Below are 21,357 nucleotides of genomic sequence, written 5' to 3' on the forward strand. Positions count from 1 at the left end.
AAGCGCTGACCAAGCACCACTACTTCACCATCGCTTCCCCTTCTCCAGCTCCACCATGCTGGACCTCCACCCCTCCCAAATCACAAGCTTGCACCGCTACAACCTCGTGCACGCCGTCCCCCTCGGGCCTCTCAACCAGCACTACTCCTCCAAACTTGTCCAGCACAATGCAGAGAACGTCATAAACTTACCTCCAGTGCTATCCCATAAGTTCTGCAAAAACTGTGGAGTACTATGGATTCCTGGCATCACCGTCAGCATTCGCATAATCTACAGGCACAAGTCCAAGGCTCGCAAGAACATTGTGGGGAAGAAAACTTCGGCTTCGTCCAACAAATTCTTGCCTGGAAGACGTCTACAACATAAATGCTTACAGTGTAAGTATAAGGATTTTGACACATCGTTGATACAGTCAAATGCAAAAAGCGTGGATTTGGACGTGGATGAAAACAAAGTGGGCGAGGCCGGTCCTAAGAAAGAAAACTCCAAGTCTAGAGAAAGAACTAAAAAGCGCAAAAAGAATACCCTTGGAAGCCTCCTTGAAGAGAAGAAAAAGCAACAAGCAGCAGCAAAGGGCGGTCTTAACTCATTGAACTTGATGGAGTTCATGAAATAACTCCGCAGTCAGTCCACTGGCGGGAGAATCTTCATTATATTTTTTAAGGCAGTAGCGAAGAGCCTAACCCTTCAAACTCCTTGAACTCGCAAAAACTGCATATCGTGTCATATATCAACCATTTATAGAATACATCATAGATCATAAAAACGTGACCACAGCCTACTGACTGTCTCTTTTCTTATCCTGGAGCTTCTCCCTGCAACACACTCGTATCCATCTCCTCCTTCTGTAGAAATCTGACAGGTTGGTTTTAGTCTTATCATCGGCAGCTTTGTCTTCAGTCTTCTCATTGAGGACCTCCGGCTCCTGAAAATCATAAACCCACTTTTCATCGTCATCTATCATCACCAAATCTTCAATGAGGTTCTGTTGCACCCATCCCTTAGTGTCAAGGTCCATAATCCACTTATTACCCAAGAATTTCCAGTTCTTTGGAGGCAAGATATCCTTTAGGGCTTTTTTCTTATTAACTTTGATAAGCTCGCCTAATATTTCATTTTCGTTCGTAATTTCATTATCTTCCGATTCGCTCACTTTGGACTTCACCAACAGGTTATACTTGCGTGAAGCCACGTTTATGGTGTAGAAGTTATCGGTGAATCCCACCAGTTCCCACATTTTGGCTTTCTTATTGAATTTCTGCAATTCAAATATTTCCACCTCACGTTCATCTTCGAACTGATCTTCCTTGGACGATTCCCCTTGTTTGGAGCTGTTTTCTAAATCAACAAGGGCCCTCACCAACTTCTGCTCTATCTTATCTGTAATATGCAAAAGGTTCAATCTCGTATCTTCGTTATAAACCCACTCCAAAATTCTGCCTCTAACTTGTGGGTGGAACATTATCACCGAGCCCCAAACAGTGGCTATTCCAAGAAGCTTTAAAACCAACACGTTTCGTATAAGATAGGGAAATATCTTTGGGAAAAACACCACGTTATTAATGCCCAAAGCCAATAACGCTAAGTATATGACGGACGTGATGTTCTCGTTCTTGTAATAAAGGTAGTCTTCTGTGAGCCACACGAAGTAGTCGTAGGCTATGATGTAAGGCACCATGTGGTTTTGCAAGTCTGTCAAGTTGAGGATGAATTCTCTTGATAGCTGGGGAACTGGACCCGGGGTCTTGTAGGTGTTGAGTGCCGCGGCCGCTGGAATGGGGTTGTAATCAAGGAGATCTGGCACCAAAGAGTTGTCGGGGGTATAGATCAACAAGTAGTAGGGCACCAAGAAGTTTTTCATGAGGAGTACCACCGGGAGCACACTCACCAAATAGGGGTTCAAGATGAGGTGGGTCGCCACGAGCAACATGCCAATTGTATAGGCAGGACTGGTCCAGTTCATGAGCATGATGACGTTGTCGATCATGTAGAACACTGCCGACAATCTCTGGTTGAACTGGACCGAGTTAATGGACATGATGTTCATGGACAACTGGGGCCTGAACTTCTGCATCTCGATTCTTTCGCTGAGGATGCGGGACGACTGCTCGCCCTCCACGTTCATCGGTATTATCATCAGGATCATCTTCTCTATGAGCTTGTCGGTCAACATGGACGAGTTGGTGGAGGGTCTGTTGGAGGCAGACGAGCCTGCAGCTCCCGAGGCTGCGCCAGCGGTCTTGGAGGAGCTTTCGGAGTTCTTGCCGTAGTTCCACAACGATGAGAAGTCGAGCTCACCTGTCCACTTGTCCGACGACAAGTGCTTGGAGGTTCTGTCGGAGATGGCAGTATTGACTATACTGTCAGATTTGGAGCCAGCGATGGGATTGGACACGGGGGCGCTGGCGTCCACCGTCAATATCCCCTCAAGGAAACTTGAGACCTGGTCCATGGTGGATTGAGGTTTTTGCGGGGCGTTTGGAGGCGTGGAGGGGGTACTGGTGGAGAGACACGATTGCTAGAAGACGGTAGACGCATGCACGTGATGGGTCTAGTTGGAGCATATGCCAATGCGACATTGAGACATTGAGTCAGGCGCAGCCAGACATTCATTAGATTTACCAAGCGTTCTCCTTAGAGATGGCGGAAAACGGCAGTTCGGCGAGTCACAAATTAGCTGATAAGCCTGTAAATTGTGCTAGAAATTTCTCTACCCTGTAAATTGCTAATTTGTCGGTAGTCGTTCGGCACATTGAATATTAGTATCATTAAAAGATAACCCCCTTCAGAGTCACAATGTTCTACGCGAAGGAGACCATTGCTAGTAGATGGTAGACGACATGAGACTGTTTGCCTCGGATATTTCGTAGCGGGTATCTATTGCTGGCCGAACGGCTTCTATTATACATCTATATTACACTAAGCCTTGACCCTTTTGGGCGCAGGCTCAAACATCTCCTTCTTGACAGGGCCCTCGGAAGTGTCGTCGAAAGAGGTCATGGGCGACGGCAAGTCATACTCGCGCTTCACGCTGGGCTCAGGAGTGGCACTGGAGGAAGAGGCGGCACTGGAGGGATTTTTTCTCTTTAAGGCTGGCCTCTTTCTTTTTGTGGGGGTGGTGGGAGGAGTAAGGAATTTTTCGTTGTGGGCATTTTGGCTTTCCTGTTTGATCTGGTGGACTGAATTCTGGCCTTCCTTCTTTATGTGCTTTACGGTATTCTGGCCCTCCTTCTTGATCTTCTCGCGTTTAATAGCAGGCTCCTTGGCGAGCGACGAGTTGTTCTTCAACTTCTTGGAGTCGAGCTGCTCCTGGGTCAAAAACAAGTCGGGGATCTCCTTCTTGAGGATCTTAACGAAGGCATCGCAGTCGCTCAAGATCTCGTAGTCGAAGCATGATTCCCAGTGCTTGGCCAACGGCGTTTTGTTGATGAAGATCACTTTGCCGCCTTTGGCATGAACAGAGGAGCTCAAGGATTTAATGAGTTTCTTGACACCGTCCACCTTCAACGAGGTTCCCATGACGATGAGGAGGTCAGGCTTGGCCTTCAAGTCCACGTTGAGGCCCTGGGCCAATATCTCGGCCTGGGGGTGGTTTTCGCCGTACAACACGATGTCGGGACGCAACAAGCCGATGTTGCCGGTCAAGCGCTTGCCGGAGTAGAGGCGCTCTTCGTACTTTTCGTAGCAGCGGGAGCACTGGGGGTTCAAGCCGCTGGCCAACTGGGCCTGGTACTTTTCGGTCCAGTCGAAGTTGGAGAAGCAGTGGGTGCACGACAACTTGTGCAAGTTGCCGTGGAGCTGGACCACGTCCAAGCACTTCCAGTTCTGGGCAAAGTTCTTCGAGTCGTCGAACTGGTTGAGGTTGATGCCGAGGTTCAAGTTGACGGACTTCTCGAGCGAGTCGATATTCTGGGTGTAGCACCGGAGAAGCTTGTTCTTCTCCTTGAGGATTTTGATGAACTTGTGGGTCTCGGTGGCTTTGGCGTTCAACGTCAGTGTGTAGAGCGATTCCATGAATGTGCAGAACACTGCCAACGACAGCTGGTCCCGGAACAACGAGATGTCGAAGAGATCCTGGCCTTTGACCATGGTCTTGGGATACTTCTCCTTGACCAAGTTATAGAGCCCATCTGAGGACCTGAAGTCGGGAATGCCAGCGTTGCACGAGATTCCTGCTCCCGTCAATACCGCAGCCTTCTTGGCCTTGAAGATGTGCTTGATGACCTCGTGGAGGGCGATGGCCGCGTCACTATCTGGCGCGGCAGCTTGGAGGTCTATCGAGATCATGGTGGGTGTGAAGCGCCCTGATCGATTGGAGGAGAATGGTGGTGGTTTAGGCTGATTTGAATGGAGCTCCTTGCTGTTTCGCGATCGTTTTTTGCGGTTTGCGAGTGCAGTCTGAATGCGAGGATGAGCTGGTGAGAAGTGCTGGTTGGAAGGGTCAGCTGGGCAATGAAGAGAAAGGAGAAAGAAGAAAGAAGAAAGAACGGTGGCTGCGAGGTGCGATGGTGTTTATGGGCCTGCCGGGCGAAAGCTACGGGTTGGCCACCTGCATGAGGATGGTTGGTGTTTACTATCAATTTTTTCCTATTTGGGCGAAACACGGTAAACAGAGATGTGCGCATGGACGGTGAGGCAGGTGGGAGCGGTAGGAAGTCTGAAGGTGGGAGAGCAGATGGGTAGGTGGGTAGGTGAGTGGAGGGGGTCGGATTGGGTGAGTGGAGTTTCAGCAATGGGTGCAGTGTGGATGTTGCTAAGGGAGTCAGGCAGTTCAATTGCTGGGATGAGCCGTGGTGGCTCTCCCAGACAATCGGTTTTCCGGTGCGACTGGGCACAGGCTCGTTTCATGAGTGGTTTCACTGGAGGATTGTGTGGAATCCAGGCAGGTCCACTGCGATCGTCGCCGGATTTTCCCCCTGATCTTCCATAATAATTAGAATTAATTCCCTTACATCTTCTGCTCTTACTCTCCTGAACTTCAAGAAAGAATAATTGAGTATAAATTCTGCTCTTCCCTTTCTGATCTTCCATGAAATAATCGAAGAAATGGGAAATAAAATTAATTCTGATCTTACCCTCCTACCCTTCGATACTGTGCTTCCTCCTCCTTATCTCCTGTTCTCTTGCTCTCCTTCTCCTTCTCTCCCCTAACTTCTCACCCTATCCGCTTTGCGAGTTCACTGCCAATTCCATGATCAACCGAGTGGCCAAATGCAAGAACGGGTACGCCGAAAAGGACGACATCTCGTCCACATCCTGCTTGGGCTCCACTGCAGGAGTCTCCCATCCGTCGAACTTAAAGTCCACTAAGTAGTTGTTGGGCTCCAACTGGAACAATTGGATCTGCATCTTCATCAAGTTGGGGGCATTGGTCACATCGGTGCTGTCATACTTCCAGCGCACACGGATGGTCCACAACTCCTCTTCGGTAGGCTTGGCCCACTCGGCTCCCAAGTTCTTGAGCGCACGATAAATTTCTCCCATCACGTCCAACGGATACGATCTGGACCGAATTCCAAAGTGCCATCTGGTCTTCAGCTTCTTGGTGGAAACCGGGTTGATCGCAGCCTGGTTATTGTTCTCCATCATGTATGCCCTGTGGATGGTGGGCAAAGAGGAAGGAAGAATCGCTATGGTGGAGTTGGGCAACGTCGACAAGTCCGGCACCGTGGCCAAGGTCTGGTATGTCAACGACTGCTGGACGCCAGGTGCCGAGCTAGTTGAGCTATTGGTGTAGGAAGGAGGTGGCGACAGCGACAAGAAAGAGTCCACCTTGTCGGCTTTGCTCTTCTTCAAGTCCCGGACCAACGAGTGGTTTTCCTTCATCAACAAGTACGCATCCAAGAGTTCATTAGACTGGTTCTGAGGCGAGGAGTGTTTGTTGCTCTTCTCGATGACATTGATGATCTCATCACGGTCGTATCCCATGGCCATTGTCAACGCCAGTATAACGTCTTCATCGATCTCGATCTTCTTGTGCTTGGTCTTGGAAAGGTCTGGAGGTAACAAATAGTCTTCCATTCCTTGCTTGAACCATTCGTCCTCCATGATCTCGTGGATGGTAATACGGTTCAAAGGATTGACAACCAACATTCTGGTCAATAAATGCTTAGCACCGGCACTCAAGTAGTTTGGCAAGGTGTACACACCGTTACTGATCTTCTTGAACAAGGCTGGAATGAACTCGTCGTCGAACGGTAATCTACCACACAACATCACGTATAAGATGACTCCCGACGACCACACATCCACCTCGGGACCGGCGTACAACTTTCCACTGATAACCTCAGGGGCAGCGTAGTTGGGAGACCCGCAACTGGTCTTCAAAAAGTTACCATCAGTCATGATATTGGACAACCCAAAATCGGCAATCTTGACGTTCAACTGATCGTCCAATAACAAGTTTTCTGGCTTTAAGTCACGGTGGACAATCTTATGTCTATGACAGTACTCAACGGCAGCAATGATCTGTTGAAAGAAACGTCTAGCTTCGTCCTCTGGCATCTTGCCTCTCTGGACAATGTAGTCGAACAACTCTTTGCCAGCATACTCAATCACCATAATAATCTCGTCCTTCGACTTGATCACGTCATAGAGCTTGATGATATGGGGGTGTCTCAACAAACGCAAGTAAGAAATTTCTCTTTCCACTCTGCCTTGCATGTCGGACTTGGCCAACGTCTTTCTGTTGATGATTTTCAAAGCAACCTTCTGGCCAGTGGTTAAATGCTGAGCCAACTTGACCTTACCAAAGGACCCTTCACCCAAGGTCTTGATGACCTGGTACTTCCCTATTCTATTGGCGGGGTTGGCATTGGGATCTATGGGTATTTGCGGTTGTTGTGACTCACTGTGGTGGTGGTGGTGATGGCGGTGGTGGTGTTCCTTGTTGTCCGACATCAGAGCAGGTGTATTCACGTTGACAGGCGGTAATTAATTAGATGAAACGGGAACTTCGGTAACAGTGACACTTTGGTGGTTATGACGGCTGATAAAGACGGATTTGATAAGGTCTGGCGTTGATTGTGCTATGCTATGGATGGTGACTGATGCGTTGGCGCCCGGATTTGAGGACCAGTATCTGGTGTGCGCACGCCCCACCGGGCGGTCATTTTAATCAGTGTGTCATAGTCGTGGATAGAGTTACTAAAAACTGGTTCTTATTGACCTTCTACTCTACGTCTGTTAAAATTAGATTGGCTTTGTTGACTGTACGGAGAGTCTTATCTATTGTAAATATTGCAGGTATTTAGTATACCTTCAGGGGCTCTTTATGGTATTAATTAAATAGTATTGCAATTTCCTGGCTCTGGATACCTGGAGACTGTGTTTTTTGGGGCAATTGGCAAATTGGAGTTTCCATCCGTGTGTTATTGGTTTGAAAATGACAGCATATGATAAGTACAAGGAAATTAAATGTATTGTGGATTACAAGCGATTGGCAGCTTCATTCATGAATTGGTATTTATTTTGCCTCGTTATGTGAAAAGCACCCTTAGTCATAGATATGAGTAGATAAGACGACTTGTCAGTACCAATTGATGGTCGGTGCCACATTCGTTTGCTGTATCTTCTGCAACTTCATGGCTCTATCATCAAAACAACTTTTTCGGTCCAAATAAATGTAGATGGTGTTGGAAGTATATTAAAGGGCACTAGCATTCTTTGTTGGTCAGTGGGTATGTCTAGATCAGTGACTCTCCTTGCTGCTAAGTCTTGTATTCCGTGAGGATTCCATCGTCGAGTACAAGTTGATGCAAACTTTTTCAGTATCATAGAAGAATTATCCCTTTTTCAGCATCATTGGAGCATTTTCTGTGAGTTTTACCGTTAATGCTATTTCGAAGAGTGAATTCGCCTCAAGAGTAGATGCAAAACAGCGGTATAATTCTTCGAACTGGTGCCGTATTTATCAGTCTCGACGCGGACTGTGTTCCCTCTTTCTATTGTTGACCGCATCTTTCGGGTCTCCAATATCTGTGGAGTACCTCGAGCGAAAGCCTCTGCCACTCCTATCATCGGGGTACCTATTTCTAGGTCTTCGATCACTGGTTTGCTTGCCAGTTGACCCCTTGGACTCGCCGTCCTTGGATGTGCTTCTATTATAGTTTGTCTTTCTTTTCTCGGGAACTTGCTCCTTCTTAGCGGGAACTTGCTCCTTCTTCTCGAGCTCTTCGTATTCTTTCTTCCTCTTCTCTAGAATCTCTGCGGGAATACCGTCGGGGTCGTCTTGAGCAGAAATCATGAGCTTCCATAACTTTTCGCAGAACTGCCTGGCCTCGTCTTGCCCCAAAAAGTCGTTCAATTGGACCTGTATTCCACGGATGTCGGGCTGGTCTCCGTTGGCCTGGAGAAGCTCGTAAAGATAGTCGATCACTATGTCGTCGTCTGGCAATTGCTCATTGATCTTATCGGTGATCCATTCTTTCACCACTGGAAGGTTGACTTTGGAGATATCCACCGCAGTTTTGAAACATTTGGGGTACTTCACTGCGGCCTTGTCCTTTTTGCGCTGTCGTTCCAAGTAGTCATCATCTATCTGGTGGACTCGGTAGGACATGCTGTGTCAGATGAGTATTGGAGTTGTTGCATCTGTTCTCATACCCAGCACTTATTGCAGGTTGTCCTAGCGGGGTTTACAGTTTGAACCATCCAAAGTGGGTTGCACTTTGGGGTGCTGCAAATTCTACCCTCCCACTATATAAAGCTACCGCTATCCCCTTTATTATTCCACATCACTGCAGAATGAATTACAGTCTGTTTAATTTATCCCACTCTACCATTGGTTCGTCAAACACCTCCTCCCTTCCCCTATCTGTTGAGTTTGAATTGTTAAGTATGGGCTCGGAAGCTAGCTCCATATCCAAGTACTGTACCCCCAGATCATTGTCCCTCCTTGAAGAATTCTATGGGACCAGTATTGACAGTAACAATCTTCCTCTGAAGTGCACCAACATCTGGTCAGTGTCCTACACCGGCAAAAGGTTGCTTTCGGAAAACGGGCGCCAGGATGCTGGAAGCTATTCGTACCGAAGCGGTTCAAGCGGTTCAAGCTTGCAGAATTCCAATGAAAAAACCCATCCTTTCATACCATCTTCTGAAATTTACCCACAGCCCAGGATTAGGTACAAGCCTATTCAACAGTATCCCATCATCACTTTCGTTGATTTTCGCGGCAACGTGTTCACCATCCCCCATGGGTCTAGGTTTTTTGTAATCAAGTCGTACAGCATACTTGATGTGAACTCCTCGTTTACACACAATATCTGGACATCAACCGAATTGGGCAATAAAAAGTTGAACAGGGCATTTAAGGAGACACTGGCCCTGGGAGGGAAAATAATACTTTTGTTTCTGGTCAATGCTAGCGGCAAGTTTTGTGGAGTTGCAGAAATGACAAATGAAATTGACTATCAAAGCTCAAGCGATATTTGGGTCGAGCAGACAAGGTGGAAAGGTATTTTCCCGGTGGAATGGCGTTTGATAAAAGACGTACCAAATAAGTTTTTTTACCACCTTAAAGTTCCGGCCAACGAGAACAAGCCAGTGACCAATTCGAGAGACACACAAGAAATACCCTCAAATATTGGGACCTCCATGTTGAAGATCATGAGCTCCTTCAAGTGAAGCCTTCACCTCTGAAATGGGGTAGGAATCATTGGCCAAGCCTAACTTGCACTTTAAGTGTTAATTTGCAATCGCCTTAGTTTTCGCATCCGCAATTCAGTTTTCGCTAAGCAATGAAAAAATCCATATCGAACCATTCTCCAAACGAACAAGAATGATACTGAGATCAATAAGAGCTAGCCAAATAAACTTGAGTAGAAACCTCTCTTCAAGCACTCTTCGCCTTCAAGAATCCAAGGAAACTATAACCAAAAAATACTATGGAGAAGATGTTGAATACGGTTCATTATCCCAGGCACAGAAGGCATTCCTTGATAGAGTGATTAGAGTGGACCAAGCAGGTGAATTAGGTGCCAATTACATTTACAAGGGCCAGTATGCTGTGTTGGCAAGTAAATATCCCCACTTGAAGCCAGTGCTACAACACATGTGGGAACAGGAAATACATCATCACAACACTTTCAACAACCTTCAATCGGACAGAAGAGTGAGACCTTCCTTACTCACGCCATTGTGGAAGGTAGGAGCATTTGGTATGGGTGCGGGCACTGCCCTCATCAGCAAAGAAGCTGCTATGGCATGTACCGTGGCGGTCGAGACTGTTATTGGAGGGCACTACAACCAGCAATTAAGAGTTTTGATGAACCAGTACAACATCCCGATTTATGATAAGGAGACTGGAAGAAAGTTGACTGAGAAGGAAATTAATCGTCATATTGAAACGTCGCCGGAGTTGGCCCTGTTGAAGGACACCATCAGTACCTTTAGAGATGAGGAATTGGAGCACTTGGACACTGCGCTCGAGCATGATGCTGAAAAAGCAGTTCCATACTTGCTCTTAACCGAACTTATTAAGTTGGCCTGCAAAGGAGCCATCTGGACTGCCGAGAGAGTCTAGTGACCCACTTCATAGTGGGATGTACATACAAAGATAATGTCGTGAATGATGCTAATACATTTATGTGAGAAACGCCAAGGCTAGTTGCCCGAGATCGCCACGAAGAGATGGAAGATGCTCTCGCGTGACGCTGCCATCCATGGTCAGTGTAATCGACGTAGAATGACAAGCCCACCATGGTGCTAAAAGTGTTTGGCGTGGTCGCGGTATAGGTCACGTGCGCCACACCCACCATTTATTGTTTACAATTGATAACACTACAAGAAACTATCCGCACATGTCCCGTCTCAGCACCATCTACAGGCCGGGCAACGTGTCCAGTCGTCGGCATCTCCAGCTAACTCAGCAGGATGCCTTTCCCCTTTTGGATTCGAAAGAGATCACCATCTGTTTGCAAAGCTGTGACTTTATTGCAACTGAAGAGCTTGTATCCAAACCCACCAGCCAATTCATAAGATCGTTGTTTGAGCAGTTCTTGGATACTTTCATGGGAGTATCAGCCGAGTCGATCCAAAACAAGGCCAAAAACAACGATGATGCTCTGAATGGTCACGAAAACGTCGTGAATGGAGAAAAAGATCAAGATGAGGAAGACGAGGAAGAGGATACCACGTCTGCGTTGTCGTTAATCGGATTGCATCGTGCAGCATACAAATTCCTTCAAGGTTGCGGCATATACGACTTGACGTTGATGGATATCATGCGGCCAGACCCCTACAAAACCCGAAGAATATTAAGTGCCGTGGTCAACTTTGCCAGGTTCCGAGAAGAGCACTCAGCAGAATGTGAAGCATTGGTCTTGGAAAGCGAGTCCAGCTTGGAGAATGTCCGCAAGGTACAAGCGGATAACGCAAACATAGCCAACCAATTGAATCAACTCAAAACTAAAATCGAGTCAGATGGAAATCAAAAGAAAGCCACGTTGAAGCAAGTTACGTCGTACAACCTGAAGCTCGAGGCAGAATTGAAAAAGCTCAAGAAAGCTCAAGAAATAGTGACTTTGGAGCACACCCAATACAAGGAGGAAAAGGCTAGGTTGATAGAGAAACTAGATGACATTCAGTACTTGGTGTTTGAATCTACCAAAGAGTTGGACAGATTGAAACTGTACTCGCAAACGGATGTTATAGTGCTTCAAAAAATCATAAACGATCTCAAATCCCAATCGAATGACCTCCAGGCCACCTATAACACCCTTACCTCCAGAGATTCAAATATATCGATAACAATCGACTCCATTCAATCGATAGAAAACGAGTTGAAAAACTTATTTCGGATTTTGGAGGAAATTTCGCATGACATCAGCAAGGAAAGGGATGCATTATCTCGCTTGAACGATAGCCAAGAGTACCTCGAACAATTGAAGCTTCAAAGTAATGATCTAGCTCGGCAGATACAGCAAATTCAAAGGCAGCTTACCAACATGCAAGAGAAGACCACTAAGTTGAAAGTCCAAGCAGATGAAAGAATATCGAAAAGCCAGCAACAATTGGCAAGCTACAGAAATGACTATACAAAGTTGGTCGAAGAAAGAAACCTCAAAGAAGAAGAGTACACCAAGAAGAAAGAGCTCATTAGCGAAATCGAAAGTAGCATAAGCAAAAAGAAGTTGGAATACCAGATGGAAGTAAGAAATACTGAGCTCAAGGTTACCAGATTGAATGCTCAAATTAGATTATACTTGGAAGAAGTTGGTAAAAAAGTTCTCAATTGATTTGAGCAGACAATACGTGTATATTAGTGTTAAATTATGTACTATAATAGATAAATAATGCCTATATGAACTCTGACTACAGCTTGGCTTTTACTGCTATCTTACTGCAGCTTATCTTCCGATGTTTGTTTATTGCAAGAGTATATAGATACAGGTATAGGGAAAATATCATTTCAAACATAAAGAATAATTCCCTGGATTAATGCTTATGATCAGTCAATTAAGTGCTCTATCGGGATGACATTAAGAATTTCAATTAAAATGTAGATTATATGAATGGAATTTTTGATCTTAAAATTAATGCTTCACCACTGTGGATCGTAATATGCATGTAGAGATGTATCTCATCGTTATTCTATAAGTTGTGGGGTAGTCCATTAATCGTTTCTCTTAGGGGGTGTTTAGATCACCCTGTCATGTTGTGAGGTTTCTGAATCTTTAGAGGTGTCCACCGTTTCGGGGGTCATCCTTTCGTCCTCCATTTCTTTCTTCTCGTGGTCTTCCTTCTTCAAGACATCTTCATCTTTGGGTATTCTTCTATTGGTGCAAAACACTGAGGCAACGAATGAGACACACGCAAGCCCAAGCCCGAAATAGAAGGTGTTTTTCAATGCTCTCATGAACTGGCGGATCACCAACTGGCGGGTCGAGGGGGGGAACAGGTTGATTAATCTTGGTGAAGAAAGAATGGCCTTGGGAGGGATTTTGCTCAAAATTTGATAGTCTAGCGAGCTGGGATCGAGGCTGTTGATGGTATCTGCCAAGTAAGTGGCACCAGTATTCTGGAAGAGGAGCTGGGCAACCGAAATGGCAATTGTCGAGAGAGTAGACTTGAGAAAGTTGAGGAGAATGGTTACCAAGATCAACGAGCCTTCGACGTCAGGAGGCGCCATCAACTGAGCTGCCAACATCGAACTCTGGAACTGCAACCCCACCGAAAAGCCACTGATGATCAAGAGGCCGATTCTGTCGCGGACAGGAGAGTGGTCGCTCAACAAGAGCAACAAACCACCTCCGATCGGAGCCAATATTCCAGAAAACACCATCGTGCTCTTGACGTCACGGGTGAACTTGATATACACCCCGTTGAGCATAGACGACACGGACACCACGATGACAAGCGGCAACATGTCGATACCCGATTGGTAGGCTGATGCGTTGAAGATGACCTGGAAATAGATCGACAAGAACACGATGTAGACCATGAAGAAGGCGAAGTTGAATGAGGCACTAATGCAGGCAGCGATGATCTGGGGGATGACAAGCAACTCCGTCAAAATAATGGGGTTCTTGGCGAAACGGAAGTTCCACACCATAAAAATAGCCATCAAAACTGGTCCCAACACCAAGCAGCAGATCACAGCAGCAGACTTCCAAGGAAACTCCACACCACCAAAGCTGAGTCCCAAGAGGAACAACACTAAGCCTGCAGTGAGGAAGAAGGTGCCCACGTAGTCGATTTTGGCTAACTTTTCCCGAACGCTTCCCACTGGCTTGGGAGGATTGAAGCCAAAGAAGAAGAGCGTCAATGCCAGTCCTCCAATAGGCAAATTGATGTAGAAACACCACCTCCAGGACACTTTGGAGGCCAAGGCGCCACCCACAAATGGTCCCAACACACTTGCCACCGAGAAAGTGACACCAATGAGCGTGTAGGCCAAAGCCCGCTTGGAAATGGGCACCGATTCCGTCATGATGACTCCCACCATGGACTGCACGGCTCCGGCGCCCACACCCTGCACGGCACGTCCGCCTATCAACATATTCATGGACGAAGCCATGCCACACACCAACAGTCCCACCATGAACACCACAATGCCTATCATCACCAACACCTTGCGGCCCAAGGCGATGGAGAGTTTGCCGTAGGATGGATAGAGTGTGGCTAGCGGAAGTATGAATGCCGTGGTCAACCATCCCACCTTCTCGAACGAGTGGAACCGCTCACCCACTTCGGTGATGATGATGGAGCCAATAGTCTGGTCAAGCGCCACGATGAAGAGCGACGCCACACATGAGATGAGCGTGAGCGCTAACGGAAGACCGCTATGGTGCTGGTCGGTGGCGCGGGAGCCGTCTCCGGCGTTGCTCTCGTAGTACTTCTGCTTGGGAGCCTCCGACATGCTAGCTTTTGGTAGAAAGCCGATCCTTTTATGTAATTTAGCTAACTTTTGGAGTTGGCTACTTTTGCGGCTGCGGAATGAGATCTGGTCGGATTTCGCACTCTGGGGAAGCGATGGGAATGGTGGGGTGGAAGGGACGATGGTAAAGTGGGAAGATGGGGTGGATGGGAAGATGGGAAGGGCAGCGTAGGTGTATGGAGGTAGAAGTGTATGAGGGTAGAGCTGTATGAGTGTAGAGCTGTGAGGGTCCGTTTATAAGCTGGTCGTTGGTGTTGGCGGCTTCGGAGCTGTTTGTTGGCTTGCTAACCCGGAATGGCCGGAATTGCCGGAACAGCGTGATGGCTGATCAGATCAAGATAGTATCTTCTACCACAGCGATTGCAGTCACACGAGATTTGCAGTAATCTTTTTCGGGCTCCAGGAGTGGGAGCTCCGTCCAGAACCAGACAACGGTGAGCTATAGTGACAATCGTCTTTTTGAAGTGTTAAATTGAGATGAGTAACGGGAATTGATCGATACTCATCGAGTCCAGCAGTGGTGATATTACTATTGAATTTAATAAATATTATTGAATTTAATAAATGCGGACCAGGTCCACTACAAGCCCTAGTTCAACTCACGTCAGGTTGCTTATGGATTAAGATATATCTTGAGATGTAAGAAATAAAAACTTGTATACTTAAGCAACTAAAAATATACCCCTATTAATTTGAATTTCCAAGCTGATTAGCTCGAGAAATTCACTGATATTGTTATTATCTAACAGGAACTAGTAAGAACAAGTTGATGTCGTATTCGTGGCTCCCCATAGTAAAACCCACACGTACCATTTTTCTTTCCTTTCCAGTGATAATCCACTCATGATGGACCATTTTCGCAGTCTTTATACCATGCCCATAATTGTACTTTTCTTGTGATTGACTTCTAATAGGGTGTCATGGTACAATTACCTCCCTTGTGCTCACAAATCGCCTACAATATTCGTGTCTAGTAATTACTATATTAGGTTTTAGAGCCGTTGCACTAGCCCTGGGGTTTATGGCCCATTACGGAGGAACTCCAAGAAGTCCATATCTTCGTTGTCTGCGGCAGCCGGTGCACTGGTGGATCCCGAGTACGAGTTTCGGGCCGGTTTTTTGGTGGAAGTGATCACAGGCCCACTGTTGGCCCGCTTGCCTATAGGCTTGGGCTCGAATGTGTTTAAGTAATTATTCGAGTACGACGTCTTGCGTCCCTCGACAATGGTTGGGTCAGTGCTCTCCACGATGGACACCTGGCGCGATCGGGTCGACCGAGTCGAGGAAATTACACTGTTCTTGCGTGAAGGTGCCCCAGGAAGCGAAGATCTCTTCGTGTTTAAATGGGCATCCTTGTGGCCCTGCTTGTTGTTGAAAAACGAGAAGTTCTCCAAGTTGGTGCGGAAGTTGGACTCGGCCAAGTCACCGCTCAAGATGTTAGAAAAATCGTGTCCACCGTTGTTGAGCCCGCTGTTTTGGTTCCCGGTGCCTGCACCATGGGTCTGGGTTTGTGACTGCGAACGCTCGTTCGCCGAGTTCAACTTCTCGTTGATATACTTGGTTTGAAATTTAAAGGCGGTTTCGTCGGTAGGCAACCTGAAAAACGGAAGACGGGCCCAGCTCAACCACCGTCTCCATTCAGGATACTCTTTGATGTCAATCAACCCCGTGCTTGCACTCAACGAATTCTTCGTCAACCGAGCACTCGTAGCCACCGATTCACTGTCGTGGTCCTTGTTGCCCACGCTTCCATGAGGGCCTGAACCACCACTCATACCTTGAAAGATCAAGTTGTCCATCTTAGACATGCGGTCCTTTTCAAAGTTCTTCATAATGGTATATTTCCACGGCTGTTCGCGGTGTAAGAACACCAAGGTGTCCACGAAGCCGTTTAAGGGCTGCATGAATGCTCCCATGCAGTTCAACCAGTAGATGGGGCCGTGGCGCTCCTCGTAGTTGATTTGAGTGACATAAAGCATGAAGGGGAAAAGCCATACAAAACAGTAGGCGAAAGGGTAGATGAAAATGGACTTCATTTGCTTTTCTATGATTTTCTGACGTTTGCGGAACTTCTCCAAATTGGCGGCGTGGAATTCGGGGTCGTAGATGATGTTCTCTGTGTCTACATGGACAGGGGTGGAGGACAAGTCCGAGTCCTCTTCTTCCGCCTCGGGATCTTCCTCCTTGATCTGGTTGGTGTTCGGCACCACCGTGTTGGAAGTGCCTCTGGTGTCTGCCGTTACTGCTGAATTGTGGTGAGTTCTGGTGTGAGTGGTGCTGATGACCTTAAGTTCCTCCTGGTCGGGGATGATCCACTTGGGGGTGATTCTATCCAAGAAGTACTTCAATGCTGAGTAAAATGATGGCTTGTCGTTGTGGCTGTGTTTGGGGTACAACGGCTGGTGGTTCTTGTGGAAGGTGGTGAACACACCGCCCAAGGTCTTGAACTCGCTGATGACGTGGAAGTAGATCAAGCCGTAGATCGTGAAAATGACCACGATGATGCACCAGCGCGGCACCCAGCTCAACACCAACCGGTACCACACCGGACGTTGGGGGAGGTAGCACCAGCACACCAAGGAGGTGTAGCCGTTGTTGATGAAGCCCAAGCTGGCGAACACGATGGGGATGAAGAACGAGAGCGCATACACGTAGTTTCTGTACTTGTATAACCCGCCCTCGACCCGGAAGGAGTTTTTGACCTTGGTATTCAACTGGGGCGAGAAAATCAATAAATAGGTATGGATGGCGAAGACAAGGATGGCAATGTCGGCTCCCTGCACGGCGGTGGCAGTGAAGAATCCCACCACCTGGCAGAACCGCTCGTTGTAGTAGGAGGTGGAGTGGGTCAACACTCGCGTGGGATACAATAGGAGGATGATGGCCTTCATGAGGTCGAAAAATAGGAGGAAGAAGATGAGCTGGTGGCGGAAGATGAGTCTTCGAGGGTCGATGGCTAGGAACATGTACATGCCAGCCAAGCACAGGGCGATGGAGGCGCACGAGGAGGAGGTGGCGAGGATACGCTGGACAAGCGCCTGATGGTGGGTGAAGTCGTCGACCTGATTGTGCATGCTGGCTCGTTTGATGAATTCCATGGCTGTGAACACCATTGACGACGTTGAGTCGAGAGATAGTGGCGACGCTGCAGTTAGCGCCATGGAGTCGGGGGAGCCCATGGCTGGCGAGGAGGGACTGCGCTGGCGGCGGGACGGGAGGGAGGAGCGGAGTTCACTAGGGTGTGGAGATAACGGCCCTGTCGCTGAGAGGGCTGGAGGCAGGGTTCCCTGGAGTTGGGTTTATGTGGAAGAGTGATAGGAGTTGGAACTGGCGTGGGAAAATTTTGATAATTAACGGAACGAAGGGGCACCGCAGCGCGGGAGCGAGGTGGTGGTGATGACGGTAGGCGCAGGGCGCGCGAGGAGGCCAGGTAGAGAAAGAGAAGGAGTTAGGGAGGGAACTGAGTGCTAGTGGATCCTGAGGGAGGTCTGGTGAGGCCTGGTAGGTACTTGGGTCGCTCGGACTTGCTGGGAGTAGAGGTGAAGAGGTATGCCGTAGGTGGTGATGGTGGTGATGGTAACAGTCGTCGCGGTCGCAGCGACGATATAGCGAGCACGGCGGAAAAGCGCGCTGATCGGTGAGGCAGGCAGCTTGCGTGCGCGCGCGCAAGAACCTCTTAACGAGAGATGATGGTGCGAGCTCGCAGGGGCACGAGTTCAGCACCGAAGGGCTGGTCGGAGTGAGTAGCGGCAGTCTCTTGCACTGGGAGTACCGTTCCAACCACCGAATGGCTCCCAGAAAGGCCCAGAGCGGTGCATCCTGAAGCAGCCTACACTTCCTACGCTACCAGCGCCGAGGGCCCTTCCACCACCACGCACCCCTGTGGTTTCCCTAGTGCTGGCGACAAATCCCGTCGCGTATGTCCCGCAAGGCGGCCTGGCGCAGAAGATCTGGCACTACGCCGCTAATCGCGCGGGAGCTTCTGCAGTGCTGCTGTGACAGACGAGGGTAAACACCCATTAGCATTGTAAGTAGCTGGCTCGCCAATAGGGCCGGTGCCCCTGACTGACTGAGTCGTGTGGTGCCCCTCTTCTCCTGATGGCTTTTCCAGGCACAATCCCGGTGAATAATCCCGGTGGATCTGGCCAACAATAGCGAAAGTAGTGCGCATAACCAGCCTCCCATCTGGGAAACCTGGCCTCCAGAAACGTCGATCTTCACTTGCATGGCTCCAGAATGTTCGCCGGCCGTGCAGGGCATGGACAGCGTCAGAAAGAACAATGCCGGCCTTTGCAAGCAGTCGTGGCTATTGTGATTGGTCAGCTGGTCTGCAATTCGCATGAACACCGCTCGTGGTGCTGGTCTGGGTAGTGTAAGTATCCATGGAAGCTTGACGTCTATAATTCAATAACTGACAATGCTGGGGTTTGATTCTCGGTGTCATTGCCGGCATTGCGGATCTGGGACCCCGCCCAGGCTGCAATGGTTGCGACGTAACTTAACACGCTCAGCGTGGCAGGTAAGAAACATTGTCTCTAAAACACATCTGGGCAATCCTATTCTTATGTACATAGACAGGAACAATAATTGTTCAACATTCATCTGTTGAAATTCCCTTGCAGTGTGAATTTGCGCTTACTTGACATCTTATGGCTATTTTTTCTGGAATCCGTTAGAAACACTAACAACAAGCCAAAATAAAATACGCACAATCAAGCAAATCCTATTCTTTGGGTCAATTTGCGGGGGTTGCTGGAATTCGTTTGAAAATAGTTCTGAGGGACTCCCTACACGTTGTTTCGCACGTTTTCAAATTCGGGTTCTACCCCTGAAATAGCTGAATATCGGACTATTCCGATTCTCGGAACTAGTCTGGCTGTAGTCTCGGCATGTGAGACCAGGAAGATCTCTGCAAGCAGTATTTCAAAGATTTACTCGAAAATATGTTTCGTGAGAAGATGCAGCAGTGAAATTCTCAACTCTACATGATTGATATAATATTTTTGTTTTATTGAATTACCAGGTATAATACGTCGAAGAAATAAATTAGAGCATCAAGGCAGCGGCAGCAACCATGACGGCACCGGCACCAGCACCGACAGCAGCAGCACCGTTAGCGGTTGGAACGGTTGGGGCAGCTGGGGCAGAGCTGGATTGACGGGCTGGGCAGTCAGTGACAGTAGAAGCACAGTCAGTCACAGTGACGAGGGTGTGGGATTCAGCAGTCTTGGTGACTTCAGCGTCAGAAGATGGAGCAGCGGAAGATGGAGCTTCAGAAGATGGAGCAGCAGAAGATGGAGCTTCGGAGGAAGATGGAGCGGCAGAAGATGGGGCAGCAGAAGATGGAGCTGGAGCACCACCTTGAGACAAGCTGACAGCGACACATCCGTCCTTTTGGTAGTTGATCAAGGTGTAACCCTTGTCGGCCTTACAGGCGAAGAAGTCAGCTTGGTCAATGCTTGGACCAGATCTGAACTTACCGTCAACGAAACCCCAGTCCTTGGAGGCCTTACTGTTGTCGTCGGTGAAGGAGATACCGTTGGAGTCGATGGTAAGGAACTTACCGCCGGTTTGAGCGAAACCAGATGGTTCTTGCAAGTCAATTTGAGCGGTGTTACCGTTGTCCAAAGTCAATTGTTGGCCGTCGGAGGTGACTGGAGAGTTGGAGATACCGTCACCGTTGGCAACCAAGGTGAAGGATTGGTCAGCGGCGACGAAGGCGGCTAAGGTGGCAAGAGCTAAAGTGTTGAGGAATTGCATTGTTAACGAATGTGTTGATGATGTTCTGAAAAATGGAATATCGGCTTGGCTTTATATAGTTTTTTGACGGATGCTTAAAAACCTCGCCATCTGATTATAAATAGCTTGTTTACCTCTACTCCACCTTTCGTCCCTAGTATTGTTCCAAGAAATTCTCGAATTTCACCCATTACGTGGGGGTTACGTCCCAATTGGGCAATGTCCGGTGTATGTCCCGACATATTTTTATGCAGTGTAACCCTGCAGAGACAAATGCACCAACAAACACAAGCGCCGTCACGCGCAGTTCCTCGATGGGGCTAACTGGCGGTGGTATTTTCCGCGGGGTACCTTCGCTATGCCAGCCACCATCGGAACAGTAGAACAATCGAGATGATGTTGGCATGCCTCCTGGTCTGTTCGGCACAAGCATTTGTTTCCCATCACTACAGAGTCTGGTTTTATTTAGCCGCCTGTGTGTTTTGGTACACGCTCAGCCAGTAGTAGTTGCGAGTGCGATCGCACCGTGTCGCATTTGGAGTCTCTGGTTGGTTATTCTGAACCCTGTTCTCGTTTTGATGCAACTTTCCCGTTAAAGACGCCGGCAACGGAAAGCCGGTCATGAGCTACCCGAGTCAGGGGAAAGCTTCGCTGCAATCGAACAACCAGCCTGTGCTTGCGTCGAGCTCTTTACGATACGTCCAGCATCAGGAGTTGTAAGACAACGTCAACTGGCGTCAGCTTTCGTCAGCCAGCGTCAGCCAGCGTCAACCAGCACAGTTAACTGACGTCCATCACGCATGAGCTGACGTGCGCCTCGGCCAGACGCCTCGAGATGACGTATACAGATCACGTGTAGTTCGCCGTTTATCGCAAAAACATGTAAACTATCCCCCAATAGGTGCGCAATTATTGTTTCATAGTGGAGGGTTCCTGGTTTCGAGCAAATTGCTATTTTTCGTCAGCGAATACTACCAGCATGCACAACCAACAGGGTCACTGGGGGCTTTTTGTGTTATTGTATGTTTCCTGCATAACCTCTGTTTTCATGCTACGTCACGGCATCCCAACCTTCAGCAATCGAAGCTTGTTTGTGAATTCACAATCTTCTCAAAATATCGCACATTATATTGCTTCTGAAATTACATGCAAACATCGAAACTCGCATTACGATTTGCAGTGGGCCCATTCCACTACTAATTGCGAGGTTCTGGCAAAGGCACAAGGCTGGGCTTTTA

The 21,357-nt window shown here is 48.1% G+C and overlaps 12 protein-coding genes across 12 annotated transcripts; 5 read left to right on the forward strand and 7 right to left on the reverse strand.

Moving 5' to 3' along the window:
• Positions 1-55: 55 nt before the first annotated feature.
• Positions 56-616, forward strand: SNM1 (Snm1p; the record flags this gene model as incomplete). The annotated part of the gene is made up of 1 exon (XM_020208721.1): positions 56-616. One exon carries the CDS (start codon positions 56-58, stop codon positions 614-616), a length of 561 nt encoding a protein of 186 aa, XP_020066785.1.
• Positions 617-811: 195 nt separating this feature from the next.
• Positions 812-2,452, reverse strand: CANTADRAFT_36841 (uncharacterized protein; the record flags this gene model as incomplete). Its single annotated transcript, XM_020208699.1, has 2 exons — positions 812-2,305; positions 2,357-2,452. Coding segments are annotated over 2 exons (1,590 nt in total), but the record flags the coding sequence as incomplete, so codon positions are not given.
• Positions 2,453-2,665: 213 nt separating this feature from the next.
• HST3 (NAD-dependent histone deacetylase) lies at positions 2,666-4,287 on the reverse strand (the record flags this gene model as incomplete). The annotated part of the gene is made up of 2 exons (XM_020211967.1): positions 2,666-3,157; positions 3,275-4,287. The coding sequence occupies 2 exons, from the start codon at positions 4,285-4,287 to the stop codon at positions 2,920-2,922; spliced, it is 1,251 nt and encodes a 416-aa protein (XP_020066787.1). The 3' UTR covers positions 2,666-2,919.
• A 164-nt stretch (positions 4,288-4,451) lies between these two features.
• On the forward strand, positions 4,452-5,062 carry CANTADRAFT_116476 (uncharacterized protein). The gene has a single exon (XM_020206206.1). It carries the CDS (start codon positions 4,616-4,618, stop codon positions 4,928-4,930), a length of 315 nt encoding a protein of 104 aa, XP_020066788.1. The 5' UTR covers positions 4,452-4,615; the 3' UTR covers positions 4,931-5,062.
• Positions 5,063-5,160: 98 nt separating this feature from the next.
• On the reverse strand, positions 5,161-6,900 carry SNF1 (AMP-activated serine/threonine-protein kinase catalytic subunit; the record flags this gene model as incomplete). Its single annotated transcript, XM_020211359.1, has 1 exon — positions 5,161-6,900. The coding sequence occupies one exon, from the start codon at positions 6,898-6,900 to the stop codon at positions 5,161-5,163; it is 1,740 nt and encodes a 579-aa protein (XP_020066789.1).
• Positions 6,901-8,071: 1,171 nt separating this feature from the next.
• Positions 8,072-8,560, reverse strand: CANTADRAFT_31843 (uncharacterized protein; the record flags this gene model as incomplete). Its single annotated transcript, XM_020208417.1, has 1 exon — positions 8,072-8,560. A coding segment is annotated over one exon (489 nt), but the record flags the coding sequence as incomplete, so codon positions are not given.
• Positions 8,561-9,153: 593 nt separating this feature from the next.
• CANTADRAFT_28829 (mRNA-binding phosphate metabolism regulator) lies at positions 9,154-9,627 on the forward strand (the record flags this gene model as incomplete). The annotated part of the gene is made up of 1 exon (XM_020208262.2): positions 9,154-9,627. A coding segment is annotated over one exon (474 nt), but the record flags the coding sequence as incomplete, so codon positions are not given.
• Positions 9,628-9,877: 250 nt separating this feature from the next.
• Positions 9,878-10,574, forward strand: CANTADRAFT_24522 (putative monooxygenase). Its single transcript, XM_020207144.1, has one exon. It carries the CDS (start codon positions 10,055-10,057, stop codon positions 10,523-10,525), a length of 471 nt encoding a protein of 156 aa, XP_020066792.1. The 5' UTR covers positions 9,878-10,054; the 3' UTR covers positions 10,526-10,574.
• Positions 10,575-10,824: 250 nt separating this feature from the next.
• On the forward strand, positions 10,825-12,230 carry NUF2 (kinetochore-associated Ndc80 complex subunit; the record flags this gene model as incomplete). Its single annotated transcript, XM_020211102.1, has 1 exon — positions 10,825-12,230. A coding segment is annotated over exon 1 (1,218 nt), but the record flags the coding sequence as incomplete, so codon positions are not given.
• A 410-nt stretch (positions 12,231-12,640) lies between these two features.
• Positions 12,641-14,362, reverse strand: SGE1 (Sge1p; the record flags this gene model as incomplete). The annotated part of the gene is made up of 1 exon (XM_020211360.1): positions 12,641-14,362. One exon carries the CDS (start codon positions 14,360-14,362, stop codon positions 12,641-12,643), a length of 1,722 nt encoding a protein of 573 aa, XP_020066794.1.
• A 1,568-nt stretch (positions 14,363-15,930) lies between these two features.
• On the reverse strand, positions 15,931-17,541 carry GPR1 (Gpr1p; the record flags this gene model as incomplete). Its single annotated transcript, XM_020209275.1, has 2 exons — positions 15,931-16,569; positions 16,624-17,541. Coding segments are annotated over 2 exons (1,557 nt in total), but the record flags the coding sequence as incomplete, so codon positions are not given.
• Positions 17,542-19,426: 1,885 nt separating this feature from the next.
• Positions 19,427-20,140, reverse strand: CANTADRAFT_19293 (uncharacterized protein; the record flags this gene model as incomplete). Its single annotated transcript, XM_020206434.1, has 1 exon — positions 19,427-20,140. The coding sequence occupies one exon, from the start codon at positions 20,138-20,140 to the stop codon at positions 19,427-19,429; it is 714 nt and encodes a 237-aa protein (XP_020066796.1).
• Positions 20,141-21,357: the final 1,217 nt, after the last annotated feature.

Source organism: Suhomyces tanzawaensis (assembly GCF_001661415.1).
Source record: "Suhomyces tanzawaensis NRRL Y-17324 unplaced genomic scaffold CANTAscaffold_1, whole genome shotgun sequence".
NCBI classification, from domain to species: Eukaryota; Fungi; Ascomycota; class Pichiomycetes; order Serinales; family Debaryomycetaceae; genus Suhomyces; species Suhomyces tanzawaensis.